Raw genomic sequence first — 19316 nt, 5'->3', positions numbered from 1 at the left:
CTATTTATTGTTGTTTTGCAACTGTTATTGCATCTAATAACTATACATTTTACATTTGATCTTTAAGTGAGATAAACATAAAACAATATGCATTACAATAATCTCTGAACAACACATTTTTAAAGATTAAACCAGTGATTTTTAACCTTTTTGGCTTGCAATCCCACACAAAAAAGCTATTTGTGCTCTCTATGAGCTTTTTAGCAGTTCTACCAGTTTTTCTTCTTTCCTTTTTCATTATTCATCACAAAACTTCAAAAGTATCTTTTGACCTTTTAGAGGGGTCAGACCCCTTTAGGTTTGGGAAACACTGGATTGAACCACTTACCTGTATTTAAAGTAGGGCAAACCATCTGCATCAGGAGCAGCTGCAGCATTAAAATGCTGCTTATGCAGGGCGAGTACTTATTTTACATTTACATACTTCAAATTTCCATCACTGTTACTGAAGAAAAGGATCTGAAACAAAAGTGTTCTTTGACTGTCTCAGTTTACTGTAAGTGGAAGGGTGTGGAGGGTTCAGACACACTAATCCTGTCACCTCTCTGAAAGGAGCCGTAAACAAGGCAGGAATGTGAAGGTGAGTTCTCCACAGGTCGATGAGCAGAAACTAAAAGGAGCTGGAATGCTATTGAGAGTCCAACTTCCCCATCTGCTCTGTATGGTGCCCATGCGAGGCTGTAAAGCCACGGCGTTCCCCTAATGTGTCAGGATCTGTAGTGTTGTTTCGTGTTTCCTGTCTTATTTTGAAGTCCTTGTCTCTCGTGTCCTCTGTTTCTCTTCACTTCCTGTCCCTGTGATTGTCTGCCCTGTTCCTGATTGTTTCCTCCTGTGTCCAATCACCTGCACCAGCCCTCTGTATTTAAGTCCTGTTCATGTCATTCCCCTTTGTCGGTTCGTCTTGTCTAGATCGTGGAAGATCTTGTGTGCATGTTTTGTATCCTGGTTTTTTGGAATCCTGTTTTGGAATCCTGTTTAGCAATAAAAGTTGCTTTTCCATCGTTGACGGCGTTTGGGTCCTGTGTTCCAAGCTGCACATAACAGAACGAACCGACCAAGAATGGACCCAGCCTACAACCCCTTCGAAGGGACCCGCTTGGCCTATGGGGGCCCTCGTAGCCTCCAGAAAGGGAACTACAACCCCCATAGGGTCTCGGCACCAAACCCCTTCGAAGGGACCCGCTTGGCCTATGGGGGCCCTCGTAGCCTCCAGAAGGGGAACTACAACCCCCATAGGGTCTCGGCACCAGACCCCTTCAACGGGACCCGTTTGGCTTATGGGGGGCCTCGTAGCCCCAGGGGCAGAGGTCACCCAGGCCCAGCCCCGGAGTGGGGGGGCGCAAACCTCCGGACCGCGTCGGTGGAGGGTTCCGGCTGCCGCCTCTGTGCCGCAGACTACTCCGGTTCCCGCAGTCGCCTCCGTGCTGCAGCCCTCGCCTGTTCCTGTTGCCGCCTCCGTGTTCCGGCCAACCCCAACTTCCTGGGACCTATTGGACTTCCGGCCGGCCCTTGCTTCCTTTGCCTTGTCCCAGGACGCTTTCCGGGACATGATGGAGTCCCTCCAGGCGTTAGACAGGGTCCTGCTTCGGCCGCAGTCCCCGCCGGTTCCTGCCGATGCTGTCCCGTCGCCCCGGCCGACTCCAGCTCCCCGTGTCCCGTCGGCGCCCCGGCCGATCCCAGCTCCTCGTGTCCTGTCGGCGCCCCGGCCGATCCCAGCTCCTCGTGTCCCGTCGGCGCCCCGGCCGACCCCGGCTCCTGCTGTCCCGTCGTCGCCCCGGCCGACTCCAGCTCCTCGTGTCCTGTCGGCGCCCCGGCCGACTCCAGCTCCCCGTGTCCTGTCGGCGCCCCGGCCGACTCCAGCTCCCCGTGTCCTGTCGGCGCCCCGGCCGACCCCCGCTCCTCGTGTCCTGTCGGCGCCCCGGCCGATCCCAGCTCCTCGTGTCCCGTCGGCGCCCCGGCCGACCCCAGCTCCCTGTGTCCCGTCGGCGCCCCGGCCGACTCCAGCTCCCCGTGTCCTGTCGGCGCCCCACCCGACCCCCGCTCCTCGTGTCCCGTCGGCGCCCCGGCCGATCCCAGCTCCTCGTGTCCCGTCGGCGCCCCGGCCGATCCCAGCTCCTCGTGTCCCGTCGGCGCCCCGGCCGATCCCAGCTCCTCGTGTCCCGTCGGCGCCCCGGCCGATCCCAGCTCCTCGTGTCCCGTCGGCGCCCCGGCCGATCCCAGCTCCTCCTGTCCCGTCGGCGACCCGGCCGACCCCAGCTCCCCGTGTCCCGTCGGCGCCCCGGCCGATCCCAGCTCCCCGTGTCCCGTCGGCGCCCCGGCCGATCCCAGCTCCCCATGTCACGTCGCCGCCCCGGCCGCCCCCGGTTCCCCGGGTCACGTCGCCGCCCCGGCAGACCCCGGTTCCCCGGGTCACGTCGCCGCCCCGGCCGACTCAGGCTCCCTGTGTTCGGTCGCCACCATGGCCGCTTCCGGCTTCTGTTCCTGGGGTTCCCCCGGAGCCCGTCTGTTCACCTGGTGGTCGCCCTTCTGCCCGTTCCCCGGAGCAGGTCTATGTGCCTGGTGGCCATCCTCCTGCCCGTCCCCCGGAGCCCTTCCGTCCGCCTGGTGGTCGCCCTTCTGCCTGTCCTCCTTCTGCCCGTCCCCCGGAGCCCTTCCGTCCGCCTGGTGGTCGTCCTTCAGCCCGTCCCCCAGAGCCCTTCCGTCCGCCTGGTGGTCGCCCTTCTGCCCATCCCCCGGAGCAGGTCAGTCCTCCTGGTGGCCGTCCTCCGGAGCAGGTCAGTCCTCCTGGTGGTCGTCCTCCGGCCCGTCCCCCGGACTTCTTCTGCCAGGCTTTTGGTCCCGCCTCCGGCTCCCCTCCACCCACCCTGGGGGACTGTGTTGGGTCGTCTGGAATCCGCCCCTTGAGGGGGGGGTTATGTCAGGATCTGTAGTGTTGTTTCGTGTTTCCTGTCTTATTTTGAAGTCCTTGTCTCTCGTGTCCTCTGTTTCTCTTCACTTCCTGTCCCTGTGATTGTCTGCCCTGTTCCTGATTGTTTCCTCCTGTGTCCAATCACCTGCACCAGCCCTCTGTATTTAAGTCCTGTTCATGTCATTCCCCTTTGTCGGTTCGTCTTGTCTAGATCGTGGAAGATCTTGTGTGCATGTTTTGTATCCTGGTTTTTTGGAATCCTGTTTTGGAATCCTGTTTAGCAATAAAAGTTGCTTTTCCATCGTTGACGGCGTTTGGGTCCTGTGTTCCAAGCTGCACATAACATAATGCCTGTCATGGAGAATTCAACGCGAGTTCTTTGCTCAGAGAAATTCACGGAAATAACACTTATATAACCAGAAGCTAATAATCGTGCATTTGAGATTTTTTCTTCTTCTTTTTCCTCCAATGTTATCTGCTGCCACCACAGAATGTCCCCTTCAACCCAAATTATAGGCCCAAAACGTTCTTATATAATAATTACTAAGCCGCTGCAGGAGTTCTACGATCATGCAGCATGGCACGTCTCCCAGAGCTTTCCATCGACCTTTGACCCGTCATCTCATAAACGCAGGACGGATTCTAAGGGTGTCCGAGAAATCCCGCCAGCATGTCACTGCGACCCGTTCTATCTCTGTCGAAACACAGATTATTGGCACGAGAGAGAGATGCATTAGAGATACAATATCGGGCCACTGACGTGACGAAATAGGGAGTGATGTGTGATTAGCACGTAGCGCTGTTTACGGCACAAGCACACTTAAAGGACTTGGCTCCTGGTCTTTGTCCTTATATGTGAAGGAAATGATGTTGAGAGGCGATAAGACCCAGATGGTCCATCGGAATGTTTTCTATCTGCATCCGTGGCTTGTTTCAGGAAGGTTGTGTCGCATATAAATCTACATAATCCACTGTTTATTTGGAATAAAAACTCCCGATAATAAATAAACTCTGTCTGTGAGAAGGGAGCCAAGAAGTGTTTTAGATTTTAAGAGGCATATTCTTCTTCTCTATAATTTGATATTTTTATGAGAATTAATGGTATTTTACTTGAACTTGTACTCACTCTTTCATGTGGCACGACATGATTTTATATATCGTTATTTTTTCAGTTTCTGGGCCAAACACAAAAATGGAAATTTGAAGTTGTATCAAAAGTTACACAAGCCAGGAGGTGACCTCAAAGAACCAGGTTGGAGTCAAGATGTCAATCATCCAGCTCCAGACAAAAAAAAGAAGATAATACAAATTAAAAATGCCTTCTGTTCAAATGTTGTGTAGCACAAGTAGAGAGGAGGCATGCATTCAGAGATCTGACCTATTGGCATCAGAATGAAGTGAAATATTCTATACATTGAACTACATAAACAATGTCATGAAATGTAGTTTTCTTTCACAAGCTGTTCTAACCACAGACTAATTAGAATTGACAGGAATTACAGCGGCAATCAAGCGCCTGTGTTACCCAGATACTGTAAGCACCTGTGTGACTTATGTAAGAGATTCAAGGTGGAGTTTTATCTTTGTTTTTTTGGGCACGGCATGGCAATCTCTGTATTGCCATACGCTGCATTGTTTTTTTCTTCTTCATACAGCGTAAACAGAAACCTGCTGAGGAGTCAACCAATGAGAACGCGAGCGAACACAGTGTAGGAAAAAAAACTAAACGAGGACAACCATCAGGTATGTTGGAAATGCAGACCGGTGACATTTCTTTGTCTTTAGCCCTGTGGGAGAAGTGCCGAGGTAATAACAAGGATTAACTCTCAACTGTTGGGGTTGAGAGTTGACTGGGGAGAGAGACGGTCGATCGGCGTCTGGCGTGTTCGCACGCCGCAGGTGTAAAACGTTATGTCATCGAGTTCTTTGCTCCTGGGAACTTAAAGTAGAGGCATTGTTCAATGCAACCGTGGTGTGGGCTGGAGAAATGGGTCGTGCTCGCCTTCTTTTTCGGAGGTGGCGTCTGCCAACGTTACACTGCAGCTTCCCTTCGAGCTTATGCAAGCTAATAAAAGAGGTGTCACGTGAAAAAACAGCAACAATGGAGGCGCCAAGACAAATATTAGATCGAGACTTTGTTATTCAGGTCTGAGCACTGCATATCGCAACTGCAGTGCACCTCATTCTGAGAGCCGGGGGGTGGGGGTGAGGGGGGGGGGGGGGGGGGAGAGTGGGTTTGCGGTGAGCGCAGGAGAAAGAGCTTCAGCAAGAGAGAGACAGGATGGACCGAAAAATGCAAATGTTATTTTTTTGTGCGTGTGTGTAGTGTGTTGTGTATGTTTGTGTGGGAAGGCCTGGAGAGGAAGCCTTGTCACTTACAGTCACGCATGCTCACACAATGCAAACACAATGTTATGTCTACACACTTAGTTACAGTGTGCCCAGACCCTGATGTAAACACATGGTATCCTGGTAACCAGGTGGTGGGCGGTGCGCGCCACTGATTTCAGTGTCTGTTGGTGGGCGAGAAGGTGCATGGGAAGATGTTATTTAGAAACGATTCAGGCAAAAAGAGAGAGCGACAGTGGAGATACAGAGAGACAAGAAGGGGGCCGGGCATTTGGCGTGAGAACTGTGCACAGTGCGAGTGGTAAAACATGCCTGCATTTACTTACCGAGGACTGTTTTTAGGTAAATACCAGTATGCCTGAGTCATTCGCCGTGCCCCGACGCACCACCCATCACTTCATTTCACCACATCACAGGCGAGCCACTGATGCATGCAGGGCCTTGCGTAGCTCCACCTGCTGCGCCCGAAGCCACGAGACGGAGAGCCAGGAGAGATATCACACTGGAATGTTTGAGATCGGACAATTTCACAGTCAAAGAAAAAAGATATATATATATAATACAGCCACCCGATATTCATATTTATTTTGAGATAATGTCTAGACTCAGAACACGTCCCTGTCCATTCACATTAAACCATTGAGCCCCTGCAGCGGCCCGATGTAACCAGAGTCGTCTGCTGTCTCCAGCTCTATTTTCTCAGCCAGAAGCAGGGAATTGACCCAGCAAACCTCTGCTGATGAGAACTGCACTTTGACAATCGGAACTGTTTCCTGTACTTTCTCCAACCAGCTGGATCCTGCAGCGCAATAGGCCTCCGATACATATCTCAGATACGTTCCTCAGATACGTTTGTGCCCGTGCAGCCCCGAACAATAGCCACCACAATGGTGCAGCTGCAAGGGGAATGCATGCTCGCTGGGCCTGTCCTGCGCTGACCTCCGGGCTTAAGCCGTGAGTATGACTTCAGCGCTCTGGGCTAAACACAGGTCAGTCCTCGTCTCCGGACAGGATCGAGTCCCCGAAGGCCGAGAAAAGAGCAGGAACAGGATGTCCCCCGATCCAGAAAGAATGCCTCGAGCGGTTGACTGAAGACGGAGGGGCCGTTTCCCATGACACAATCCTCGCTACTTCCTGGAGCGCTGGGGTATTGTACACAAACTGGTCGTGAGGAATGCAAACCCGGCAGGCCAGGCAGTGGCCCCGAGGGTTACAGCTGACGTAGAGCTGCGTGTCCAGCAGGCAACCATTAACCCTCTGGGAAAATACACGTGTATAAAACATGATGCTCTAATCCCTTCTCATGCCACGTCCTGAGTGACCTTTGACCTCTGTCTGGGATGGAAGTTTGGCCGGACCCCTCCCTTTGGCCCACAGCAAGACTGTAATGTTCTTGCACTTGAAATATTGATGACTATGCAGTATTTGTTTTCTCTCTGTCTTCACGGAGAAATGATGGTCCTGCAGCTTCGTCATGAGTAATACATTCAGACTGATTGCATGTAAGTACAATTCTAAAATGATCAAGGAGGAATAATAATGATCAGGTTATAGCTTGTTATACTAAAGTGGTTTCAGTGAATTATATTCTATATGCTAGACATTTGAAACGTGCTGATTCTGCCCCATGTGGTCATACTTTCCACACCTCCTATCCTGTTTTAGCCGTGATGATTTTACCGTCCCGCTCCCTCTATGCTGCCTTTCTCAGGCTCTCTCTTTGCCTTTTTTTTTTTTTAAAGTAAAACTGGAACAGTCGGAGCCGCATCTCTCATCAGGCGGCGGTTTATAAGGACCTTAAGTTACAGCTGCTTGGTCTTTATCATCCTGAATGAAATTCTCAGAGGAAGGAATTCTTTCGACCTCCCACTCCAGTCCCAGCAGTCCTGGAGGACGGATAGGTTTCGCAGAACTACATACCCCTGCAACATCTGAAATAAGAATGCTACATCCAGCTGTAACGTACACAGAGGAATATCTTCACTCAAACAGTTTACTTTGGACATTTACCATAGTGAGCAAAGAGCTGCACACATGCACTCATACAACAGAGAAATAGAAGAAAGTCCGGCGAGAGCCCAAAATAACACGTCTCCAGACAAAACACCAGTGAAAAAGCAAAAGAGTCGACAGGCTGCAGAGTTTGATGAACTATTATATTTGAAAAGAAGGATTAATAAAATTAATCTAATGTGTGTTTTTAGAAGAGAGGTGAGAAAAGGTCACAGACACTAATTAATCTATTAAGTCCAGAACAAAGAACTTAAACGGAGGTTTTAACAAAGCAGAACAAAACCTCTTTGACAGGTAGAGAGGAAGGAAGTTGATGTGAACGTTGTGGTATGAACTCAATCCAAACCTTTCATTTCTGTAACATTTCTGTCCTCTATATCCTTATTGTTATCTGCATAATTTTAACTTTGAACAATTCCAACCATTACTTTTATTATGTTCTTAATGTATCAATCTAAGCTACTATTTTGCACGCACTCTTAGTCGCAAGTTAAGGGGCTGAACATATGGACATATTTGTTGAATCAAATTGTATTTAACAAGTTTTTCCCCTGGAGATGAATAAAGTATATATCTAATCTAATCACGCCTACCGCCCGGCAACTACAGAATTAAATCAGTGAGGTAGAGTTTACTGGAACCTGTGTCTCACGTTTGTACTATATTCAACAACACATGTGAAGTATATTACAACATGCCGTACCATGCAGTAAATAGTTCTTGTTTTCCGGATGCAATATATAATGTATGTTATTCTAAAGTGAAAAAGAGGCTTTATATTCTCTATACGGTCCTCATCAAAGGGAGCCCTGTCTCCTCTCTCTTACAGTACCAGGCAGATGTAGATCCAACCTTGGTTGGTACTGCATTGGCTGATAACAAGAAGGACGGACCTCTTTTTAGATAAGTAAAGTTTGACATTAGCAGCTTCAAAGGGCCGATTAACTGTTTCATCTTGTACCTGAAAAGTGAGGCAGCATCTCTGAGAAAAAATCTGCATCATTCCGCCTGGCCTTAAACGTCCAACAAAACACTTTACCTTTTCTCCGAAAAAAATGACACACAGCTGCGCATGTGGGGTGTCAGATCTTCAGAAGTCTGTTTACGTTTGGGTTATGTGGGCCAATCTTGGCCAGGAGGTGTTTTAAAAGCTTTTCCAGACCACTGTGCACCTCCCTTGGATCTTCCCTTGGTAATTACTGTGCCACAGCGAGACGATGGCCACATGTAGCAGCAAGCTCCCTCCTGCCTAGACCATGAACCATCGATTGCACCATCCTTTACAGCCGGGATGGATACAGACGCAACTAATGGAGGAGGTGAAGCCCGTATACTTCTAAGGGTCTGCCTGGTTGACAGAGAGGAAAGAAGATCGGTTTCTTCACCCCAGTTAAAGCAACGTAAATGTGCTTCATCCCTTCTTCTACAAGAACTGTAACAAAGCAGCATGCACACATGCAGGTACAAGTTTCATGACCAACACGTTTTTAGTGAAAATAGCAGGATACTATAATGCAGCTAAAACTCAGTAAACGTCTGAGGTCAGGAGGTCCAAGAGTTTGAACAATGCTTGGGAGTCGTAGATATTTGAGAGAGGTTCAAGGCCCCGCTGTTATCCGTCCCACAGACTCTGGGACAGCAGCCAAGCTGATGCCATCTCAAGAGGAGGAACGCAGCAAAATGGCAGGAAATTCCTACTTGGTTTGCTCTCATCAGCAGGAGAAATTCTTTCAAATGAGGCTGCTGAAATGTTGCACAAATATGCAAGTTATCTTGACTGGTGAGAAGCACAGCCGTGGGAGTATGCACATGGGACGGCAAGCAGTTTAAATGCAGAAACATGGCAACAAGGCACAACAGAGGAAGAAGAAAGTCAGATTTCATGTTGTATTCTCCACACTAGAGAAGAAATAGCCCTTTTTTTACCTAAATAATTCATCCAAACCCAGCACAATGTCCAGTGTTTCTTGACAGCTTGATCAGATGCATTGCTTGAGTCAGTCCATGGTTCTCAGCTCTGGTGAATGCTTTGTCCCTGAGGATTTAGCGCCACCTAGTGAAAACTGCATATAATAGCATCTTGTTGTCTGAAAACTTATTTTCCAGTTACTGCTCAGAGCTTGCATGCTGGATTAATGTTGAATAGAAGACACTTCTGGACCTTGGCTTTCTTCGGAATGTCTTGTTCTAAAATGGGCCATGTTTCCTCCGCTTTTGCTGTAATTTTATCCCAGAATTACACAAAATGCTCAATAAACCTACCACAAAACCTCTTTACAGTTAGTCATTGTAATTTGCATAGCATTAACATTACATCATGATATTACTTTTGGGATTCTAATCCTCCTAAAAGGTTTGCTTATCAACACTTGACCCTAAGGTCAGTAAGTCTGCCTGAACCCTACTTTACCTTTTAAAAAACCAACGTATCTTTTAGGCCTCTGTTCGAAATAACATACCCAAACTAAAAAAGGTGTATCTCTGCAACCACAAGGTCTATTTGAATAATTGTAATATCATTTTAATAAAGACAACCCATGTGATATTTTGTTCAGATGTGTAAATATCAGTATATGTGTTACTGGTTAAGAGTAAATAAAGATGAAGCCCAGGAAAAGAAAGCACTTTCAGGATGATTATCTATTTGGAGTGATGCAGCTGGGAGGTCTAACGTCATAGCACAATATGTGAACAGTCTCTCTGCAAAGTTTGACTTTAAAAGTGGAGCAGAACAAAGTTAGAGAGGTTTTAGTACAGAGAGTTCAGGCGAGTTCTACTGGCACCATCTGTGCCAGTTGAATTTTCTCATGTTCCAAACCATATATTTCACTTGTATATTACTTATGGTTGCCCTCGATGGACTGGCGGCCTGTCCAGGGTGTCCCCTGCCTTCGCCCTATGTCAGCTGGGATAGGCTCCAGCGCCCCCGCGACCCTAATGAGGATAAGCGGTAATGAAAATGGATGGATGGATTACTTATGGTGTTCAATACATCCAAATACAGCAGTTTTGGGCTTTATTTTGAAGAAGAAAAAAAAAAAATATATATATATATATATATATATATATATATATCAAAAGATAACCGCACAAATTAACTGAATGTTGAAACCAAATGGCTCATATCTCGGTGATCTTTGGTGCAGAGGGATTTTGGTAGATATGTGTGCAATCTGTGTGGAATCGTCTTGCTTTTTGCTATCTGGCTTTTTCTGACAGCACCGAGCTACGGGTTGCTTGTTCCGTAAACGTGCTGAGTGGGCTGAATAGTTCTTTTAGTTGGTGTTTGAGTTGTGTTGAAATGGATGACTAATTCTTGTAGCCCAGGTTCTGTTGTTTAATTTAATGTGTAACATCAATACAATTTGCTCAGGATTATTTTAATGTTTTACACAATTTAACCATAATGTGTCATAATGTGTCAATATCCCCCTATGTAGCGGGCTCGGTGTTAGTTAGGTCAACACCTGTAAAATACGTCATTAGAAAAAACCTCACCCCTTCTGCTGTATCCCGTTGGTCTAGACAGGAGCAACTAGCAGTGCTGTACCTTTTTGAAATAAATTGTCTAACAGGGACTGATTAGCAACACTCTAGGTTAACACCATTTTACACGTTTGAGCATGGAAGTTCATTCTTAATCTAAAGAACAGGTTGCAAGAGGGAAATACTCTCAAATCTCCACAGCTCATTCAGAGCTTTCATCGTCTGATGAAAACCACGAGATGTGGTCAAAAGCTCAGAATGTGACGTCTGAAATGAAATTGCTCTGTCACGAATTAAGAAGGCAAATGACAGCTCACTGTGAGACTATATAACAACAATTTATTTTGCACGCTCGGGGAAAAGGATGCAAGGTCTAACCCAAACCCATTGTGCTCCTTTCTGTCTGTTCTCAGCTCATTGTGTGTCATTGGAGCAGCCAGGCCAGAGGCCAGTGGGACCAATATTATGATGCTATGCTGCCACCTGGTATATTCATGTGCTGCAGGTTTGACACCTCCAATACATTTATTATACATTACACCATCAGGCATTTATATAACGCTGGGAGTATGTACAAGCACCCCCACAAAAGCACTCCTGTTTCCCATGTGTCTCAATGGGAAAACAAAATCAACTACGCCAACAAGGACGTGTGAAAAGATGGGAGGGCTCCAGGTGGCAGATACCATGTTTAGGGTTAACTGGCCTTGTGATAGAGAAATATGTGAAAACACTGAGAAGAAGCGCTTTCAAATGCCTCCATCTTATCCTCTGTGCTCCAGCTGCTCTCTCCTGAAGCGGACAGTTGGTGGCTCCATGGACAAGAAGGTGGTGCTGATCACAGGCTGCTCCTCGGGAATCGGTCTCAGCCTGGCTGTCCGGTTAGCCTCCGACCCCGACAAAGCATTCAAAGGTAACCACTACTGTCTGTCTTTTATTGCAGTCCTCATGTCAGGAAATGTTGCTGTTAAAGACCTTCTGAGCCCACGGAGACATTGTAAAGCGTGATGTGGTACTTTTGAGTTGTTCTGAAACATGTATGTGATCTGTCTAAAAAGCGAAACATTTAAAAAGTCAAATCTGAATGACATGCCGCTAAATGCTTTCTGTTTAGTGTATGCCACGATGAGAAACCTGGCAAAGAAGGAGCGTCTTTTAGAGTGTGTGAAAAGCCTGCACAAGGACACCTTGGACATACTCCAAATGGACGTGACCGTCCGGCAGTCCATCCAGAATGCGAGGGACAGGGTTACGGAGAAACGAGTGGACATTCTGGGTATGCTCTCGTGCCGACACGTTCTCTTTTTTTCTTTTTTCTGTGCGCGTGTTAACGGCCTCGTCCTCGCTACTCACAGTGTGTAATGCCGGAGTGGGTTTGACGGGGCCGCTGGAGGTGCAGTCCTTGGACTCGATGCGGAAGATCCTGGAGGTCAACCTCTTCGGTACCATCCAGACCATCCAGGCTTTCCTGCCAGACATGAAGGCTCAGGGCCAAGGCCGCATTCTGGTCACCGGGAGCACCGGAGGGCTTCAGGGTGAGTTGTGTAGTTCTTTCTCCCGATTTGACGGGAACCCCAGGAACAAAATCCGCTGTTGACGTTTTCTGCCGTGCGTGACATTGCCAAAATAAGCCATCTTCCTGCTTCCCACTCTCTTGCAGGTCTGCCCTTTAATGAGGTGTACTGTGCCAGTAAATTTGCGATAGAGGGAGCGTGCGAGAGTTTGGCGGTCCTGCTGCAACACTTCAATATCCAGTGAGTTGTACGTGTTTGTTTTATGCACCTTCTCTTCCTCCGTTTGGAGGCTGATAAACGTGAACGTGGACTGTGTTTCATCCCACAGCGTGACTCTCATTGAGTGCGGCCCAGTTAACACTGACTTCCTGGTCAACCTGCAGAGGGCAGAGCTCGGGGACGCGTCCCTCCAACAGGTCGACGCCCTCACCCTCAGCCTCTACGAAAAGTACCTGCAGCACTGTGGCTCCGTTTTCCAAAACGCAGCGCAGGACACTGAGGACATCGTGAAGGTGTGTTGAAGATAAGATACAGATGTATCAATATAAAGAGGGCAAGATTCAATAAACGGATATACAAAATGTACACAATGCCAAAAACATAAACAAGGTTAACGGAAAGGCTCATTAGTTAGTCATATCTCAAATTGCTTGTCCTCTAGTCTAGATCAGTGGTTCTCAAATGGGGGTACATATACCCCTGGGGGTACGTGTAGGCACTCCAGGGGGTACGTGATAATTAAAAAAAAAACATATTTAAAATTAGAATCAATAAAAAAATTCTTTAGAAATAGTTATTTCATAAATAGTTAATAAAATATAAGTGTATGTTCATAAACTGAATTTTATAAATTAAATCAGACACTGATCGCTCAGTTTATTTTTCTTTTATTCTGACAGCACCTTAATGGAGAACTTCTACTTTTCATTCTGAAAGTGCATTTAAGTGCAATTTGTAATTATATACTTTCACGTGTAATTGTGTAATTTAATTAATTTAATCTACGTTTACTTTAGTACAGGATCAGAATACTGCGATAGTTTGAGTTTATCACAGCAAATTAATAAAAAATAGTGTGCCAAAGTACAACACGTGATTTTTCCTGCGGTGTGTGTGTGTGTGTGTGTGTGTTTTGGTCTCCAAGGTGTTTCTGGAGGCCATCCAGTCGGCCAGCCCTGCTTTCAGATACTTCACCGGCGGTGGAGTGCCACCTCTCACCAAACTGAAGATCACAGATCCAGATGGCTCACGGTACATCAGTGCTTTGAGCAAAATCATGTTCTCAGCTGAGGAACAATAAAGTTGCCTCGCTTTCCACCGAAGGTCTCACTTGCTCTTCTTCTTCTCTTTATGTGCACAAGTCAACATTTCTGCTCTTTCGGTTTTGATTTCCAGGGAATAAAGTTGACGCAATGTGACTCAGCTTTAAGGGCGTTGAGTTCAGTTGAGTTCAGTTGAGTTTGTTCAGACTCCAAGCTCCTATTTTTGTATGTCACCTGTCAAAAGTTATATTCCTTATCACAATGTAAAGGTATGATTATAAAAAAAGAGATCATTTTCTGGTTGGTGGAGAAATATTATGTTTTGAATGCGTTCCTGTCTTTTTATAGTTTTCCCGCTACACTGGTTGGCATATTTTCAAAGGGATCGGCGAGCTTCTCGACAGTACCGCCCTATTAAATGTAAAACACTCATGCCATGTTTGATTGGCTTTCTTAAGCAACGTGAACAACATCCTCGTTCTAAAGTGTGGAAATGTTTCATTTATTTTCTTGTGTTTGCTGAATGGCTTCAAATGTCCCTTCTTGAGGGATGAAGGAATAAAGTACTTGAACTCAACTGAAATGAATTTGGATGATATCTGTTATTACACTCACTGGGCTGTGCAGTAAGTGACCACTTACTTCATAATAAAGGTCAAGTGTCACAAGGAGGAACACGGGAAATACTGATCAAATTCTGCATTTTGTTTTTGGTATTTTGTTGAAGGAAAAAAAAAGAGAAGAAGCGTATAAAAACCCTGTTCGTCACAGCTAGTTTAGTCTGAACATATAATTTCAACTCAAAATGGATTGTCACTTTGTCCTCTTTGTGTACATAATCTCACAAGAAAACAGATGGCGTCATATATTCTGTGGTATAGTTCACTTCCTTAATCATTAAAATCTAAAAGGAAGCCATCTTGTACATCTTCTACTTTGGGCGAAACATACATGCACACACAGAAGAGCTCTTCGGCTGGTTGAATAACAGCCTATTAAGGGTTAATACATGTTTATGTATAAATGATAAATGCATGCTCGGTGATGTCTTCGCAAACCATGCAGTGACATCACTGCAGTGACTCCTATGTGTAGTCGTGAGACAACAAATTGCATGAACAGAAGACAATTATCTCAAAGTTATTACTGCAAGTCCTCTATTGTTTTAATAATAGTTCTAATAAAAGAGGTCATTCAAAAACAACGACAAAGGTAAGAAATGTCTTCCTGAGTTGTTGTAAGTAAATTGTAAAGAGGAAGTTCAGCTGCCTCGGTTGGGCTTTTGAATCCCTGAACTGTATAAAAGCAACAGCAGCCATCCCCTCATGTTGGCTCAGCCTGGGGCTGTTAAGCACATGAAAATGATCTCTAACCTGAATGTTTAGCTTGTTTCTACGGCTACACATTACGTCTCTGGCATTTGATGGCATGGCTGAGGTTCTTAAACCCCTCCCTTATCAATTGCCTTAATTCCAGTCTGAAGATCCTGAAATGGATCCTGCTGGACCTGTTTGGGCTGTGTGGTAACACCTAATGCCGGAGCACCCAGAGGTGTTATGCATAATAATAATAATAATAATAATAATAATAATAATAAGGAGTTATACGGGCTGGTGCATTACAATTATATGTAGTTTACTATCACCCTGCTATCAAACTTGGCTTCATACATTTCATTTGATTGGAGATGATGCAGTACCAAAGTCCAGGAGAGTCATGCGCACAGTATTTGCTTTGCTTGGTCACCTTCAGATCGCCTGTCGAAACCTCTCAAAACCTCTCAAAACCCTGTGAACCCATGAGTCAAATAGGTTCAGCGTAATATGTGACCAACCTTCTGACAGTACAACAGAAAAAATATGCATTTCCTTATCTATTTTGGGGTGACAAGAGTAAAAGTCTCAGACTAAATTTGCAACTTGTCTGTCTCTAAGTAACAATTGAGATTAGTTCCTAGTAGAGCTATTATATATATATATATATATATATATATATATATATATATATATATATATATATATATATATACGTATACATGCCATTATAACAATACTACTTATGATTCTTTTTCTATTAGAAAACAAGTCACAACATGTTTTACAAAAATACATAAAACCTGAAAAGAAAAAACTAAAGTCTGTCCTCTAACTTCAGTCCAGCTATACTTCAAGTGACAAATAAGGGATCAATTCAACTTTTAAACTTGACCGGGCTCTCTGATTGGCCAGCGCCTCCTGCTACGTCACTGCTTTCTGTATCGGACTGGAGCGGCTGATCAGTCGAAACAAAGCCGGGTTGCTGCCGCTGCCGCTGGGGTGCAAGTGCCGACGTCTCTCCTGAGAACTCGTGTCGGTCTTCAGACATGAACTCCACCATGACGAGCAGAACGACCCCCGTCCTCCTCAGGGCGCTGCTGGAGCTGTGTGAAGCCCACTCCTCTCGAGCGGCGCGAGGACACGGGAGAAGAGCGAATAGCACGTGAGTGACAACGGGACGGTGCGTGACGTCAGGAGGGCGACATACTGAGACGTCTCTCGAAATGTGGCAGTTTGTGTGATTTAAGTGAGATGTTAAACTCCCTACTCTTAACATTACCGGAGCTAAGTTGTCATTGCCTTCTGCATGAGTTGTGTGTGTGTGTGTGTATGTGTGTGTGTGTGTGTGTGTGTGTGTGTGTGTGTGTGTGTGTGTGTGTGTGTGTGTGTGTGTGTGTGTGTGAGTGAGAGAGAGAGAGAGAGAATCATTAATGTAGGGTAAATAGGGACATTTTAATCCAGTCGGTTTTGTGGCTGAAAGCAAATTGAGCTGTCATGTGGCACAGGTACAGGCACTGTATTAACATGTAATGTTCTTTTTGTTGGTATTTAATCCCAATAACTCATGTATGTCTTCCCCTTCAGGCACTTGTGGGGCTCCTGCGGGGCCCTGGCAGTGAGAAGGGCCAGCCTGCCTCTCCGCCCTGCCTTCCCCGTCAGCACACCCAGCCGCAGCTTCATCAACCTGGCCTCCCCCGTCAGCACGCGCAGGATGGAGTACACCGAGTGCCGGACACTAGGGTGAGTGCCCCGAAATGATAAAGACCACTGAAATACCAACACGATAGCTCCCAAACAAAGCCCTGATCAAAACGTTGTACATGGACAGGTTAGGAATCAATTAGTTGACAATCAGAAAATGTAGATGCAAATATTTTTGACAAAGACAAAATTGGTCTAGGTAACAGTTAGGAATATTCTACATTAATTTCACAAAAAAAGGACTGGAAAATCACTTTAGAAGCTGATCAAAAAAAATAGGAAATTTAATTAAATACACAAAAAAATGATGTTGAAATGAGGACGCGGTCTCTGTCTCGCTGTAACTGTGTATTCAGGTATTCTCCTGAGCAGATGTACAAAGTGGTGGCCAGTATGGACCAGTACCGCCACTTTGTTCCCTGGTGCAAGAAGTCTCGGGTCACGAAGGGACAAAACGGCGACGTCCTGGTGGATCTCGAAATAGGTTTTCCCCCCTTTGTGGAGCGCTACACCTCTGAGGTCACTGTCGTTCCAAACCACCAAGTCAGGGTAAGTCCCAGTCCTGGTAGCTCCAGAATACAACCATGACACGTATTCCTTTCTCAAGGAATATACGTTGAAACCAGCCTATTGCCTTTTGACAGTCAATTAGAATTAAAGAGTAATTTATTTTGTAACAGGCCGTGTGTACCGACGGATCTCTCTTCAGCCATCTTGAAACAATATGGAGGTTCGCCCCTGCAGACAAAGACCTGCCAGCCTCCTGCAAAGTGGATTTCTCTGTATGTGTATGAGAGGAAATGAGTATCTTACCCTGAGAGTCATGAGGAAAGACGTTTCTTTGCAGCACCCACAGTAATTTCAATTAGAAGTTTTGCAATGAAAATATAATAATGTAAACAATGAAAGGATTCAAATACCAGTGACATTATTATTATATACAAATATACCACTGATCAAAATAAAATATTGTGAATTCTGGATTCAAACGGGGCGAAAATCTCATTATGTTCTAAATTTGGTCTTGAGTAGCATGCTGGTGTCCCAGGAAGCCTGACATAACTGTCAGGGCCAGGAACAGTGCTGAGAGGCAGTTTGACCTAAATGTTGGCTCAGATTACCTCAAGGTTAGCCAGGAAGTAGTTGCATTTCAGTGGAACATGTTCAGTAAGATGGACATTTCAAGGAAGTAAATGTCTTGACAGTCAAAAGCGACTTTGAACTCAGCCAAAGACGTCCTTGTCTCTGATCGTAGAATAAGCTCACCAACACGGTTTTTCTCCCTCTGTGTCCTCTGTAGGTTTCATTTGAGTTCAAGTCTCTTTTGCACTCTCAGCTAGCCAGCGTCTTCTTTGACGAAGTGGTTAAACAGATGGTCAACGCCTTTGAGTTACGAGCTGCAATGCTTTATAGGAACCAGCAGGAGGCGCCATTGGGGAGGCGGTCAACATGAGACCTTCAACCAACCCCTTGTCAACGCTTGTCTTTCACAGGAAGCTGGTTCTTCTTTTTGCACACGCCCATATCTTACACTTGAGTCGACATGCACATTTAACATACTTAGTATTTATTTATAATCCACAAGCAATTTATTGTATATATTTAGTTACTCAAATGTCAGGCATTTGGCATGGTTTCAAATGCTGATGTTTCTTTGTAAGATTGGGGGTTCAACACTGAAACATCTAAAAGGGTTCAGAGCTATTTGGTGGAATTAAAGAAGTCTTTTATTTTGGTAAATCTATGTCCAAGCGTCATTTTTCTGCATCTATATTCTTTGAGGGCTGCATTTATTAAAAAAAAAAAAGAATGTGCGATGGACCCCAGTGATTATTATATATTCATAGGCAAAGACAGTTCAAAGATCCAATGTGAGAAATATTTTAGATGGTGGACATCTTATGTCAGGATACTGTTGAAGAAAAGGTTAAATTCTTTGAGTCAGATGAGTTCACAACAAGGCTTGCATCTTACAGGTCTGTTTTACAGGACTAAGGGTGATGGAAACATGGAGGAGTGACCTCTTACAGGTCTGTTTTACAGGACTAAGGGTGATGGAAACATGGAGGAGTGACCTCTTACAGGTCTGTTTTAAAGGACTACAGGTGATGGAAACATGGAGGAGTGACCTCTTACAGGTCTGTTTTACAGGACTAAGGGTGATGGAAACATGGAGGAGTGACCTCTTACAGGTCTGTTTTACAGGACTAAGGGTGATGGAAACATGGAGGAGTGACCTCTTACAGGTCTGTTTTAAAGGACTAAAGGGTGATGGAAACATGGAGGAGTGACCTCTTACAGGTCTGTTTTAAAGGACTACAGGTGATGGAAACATGGAGGAGTGACCTCTTACAGGTCTGTTTTACAGGACTACAGGTGATGGAAACATGGAGGAGTGACCTCTTACAGGTCTGTTTTAAAGGACTACAGGTGATGGAAACATGGAGGAGTGACCTCTTACAGGTCTGTTTTACAGGACTACAGGTGATGGAAACATTGAGGAGTGACCTCTTACAGGTCTGTTTTACAGGACTACAGGTGATGGAAACATTGAGGAGTGACCTCTTACAGGTCTGTTTTAAAGGACTACAGGTGATGGAAACATGGAGGAGTGACCTCTTACAGGTCTGTTTTACAGGACTAAGGGTGATGGAAACATGGAGGAGTGACCTCTTACAGGTCTGTTTTACAGGACTAAGGGTGATGGAAACATGGAGGAGTGACCTCTTACAGGTCTGTTTTAAAGGACTACAGGTGATGGAAACAT

At 45.8% G+C, this 19316-nt stretch overlaps 2 protein-coding genes across 2 annotated transcripts; both read left to right on the top strand.

Annotated features, from left to right (window-relative positions):
• Positions 1-539: 539 nt before the first annotated feature.
• On the top strand, positions 540-13587 carry hsd17b1 (hydroxysteroid (17-beta) dehydrogenase 1). Its single transcript, XM_034539551.1, has 8 exons — positions 540-580; positions 11170-11261; positions 11539-11669; positions 11871-12032; positions 12112-12291; positions 12417-12510; positions 12599-12782; positions 13415-13587. Exons 2-8 carry the CDS (start codon positions 11230-11232, stop codon positions 13568-13570), a joined length of 939 nt encoding a protein of 312 aa, XP_034395442.1. The 5' UTR covers positions 540-580; positions 11170-11229; the 3' UTR covers positions 13571-13587.
• Positions 13588-15787: 2200 nt separating this feature from the next.
• On the top strand, positions 15788-18289 carry si:ch73-141c7.1 (coenzyme Q-binding protein COQ10 homolog, mitochondrial). The gene is made up of 5 exons (XM_034540531.1): positions 15788-16010; positions 16433-16588; positions 16906-17098; positions 17230-17331; positions 17850-18289. The coding sequence occupies exons 1-5, from the start codon at positions 15895-15897 to the stop codon at positions 18000-18002; spliced, it is 720 nt and encodes a 239-aa protein (XP_034396422.1). The 5' UTR covers positions 15788-15894; the 3' UTR covers positions 18003-18289.
• Positions 18290-19316: the final 1027 nt, after the last annotated feature.

The sequence above is a fragment of the Cyclopterus lumpus genome, chromosome 8 (assembly GCF_009769545.1).
Source record: "Cyclopterus lumpus isolate fCycLum1 chromosome 8, fCycLum1.pri, whole genome shotgun sequence".
Taxonomy (NCBI): domain Eukaryota; kingdom Metazoa; phylum Chordata; class Actinopteri; order Perciformes; family Cyclopteridae; genus Cyclopterus; species Cyclopterus lumpus.
The sequence above is the reverse complement of the archived record's forward strand: the minus strand, read 5'-3'. Positions and strand labels throughout refer to the sequence as shown.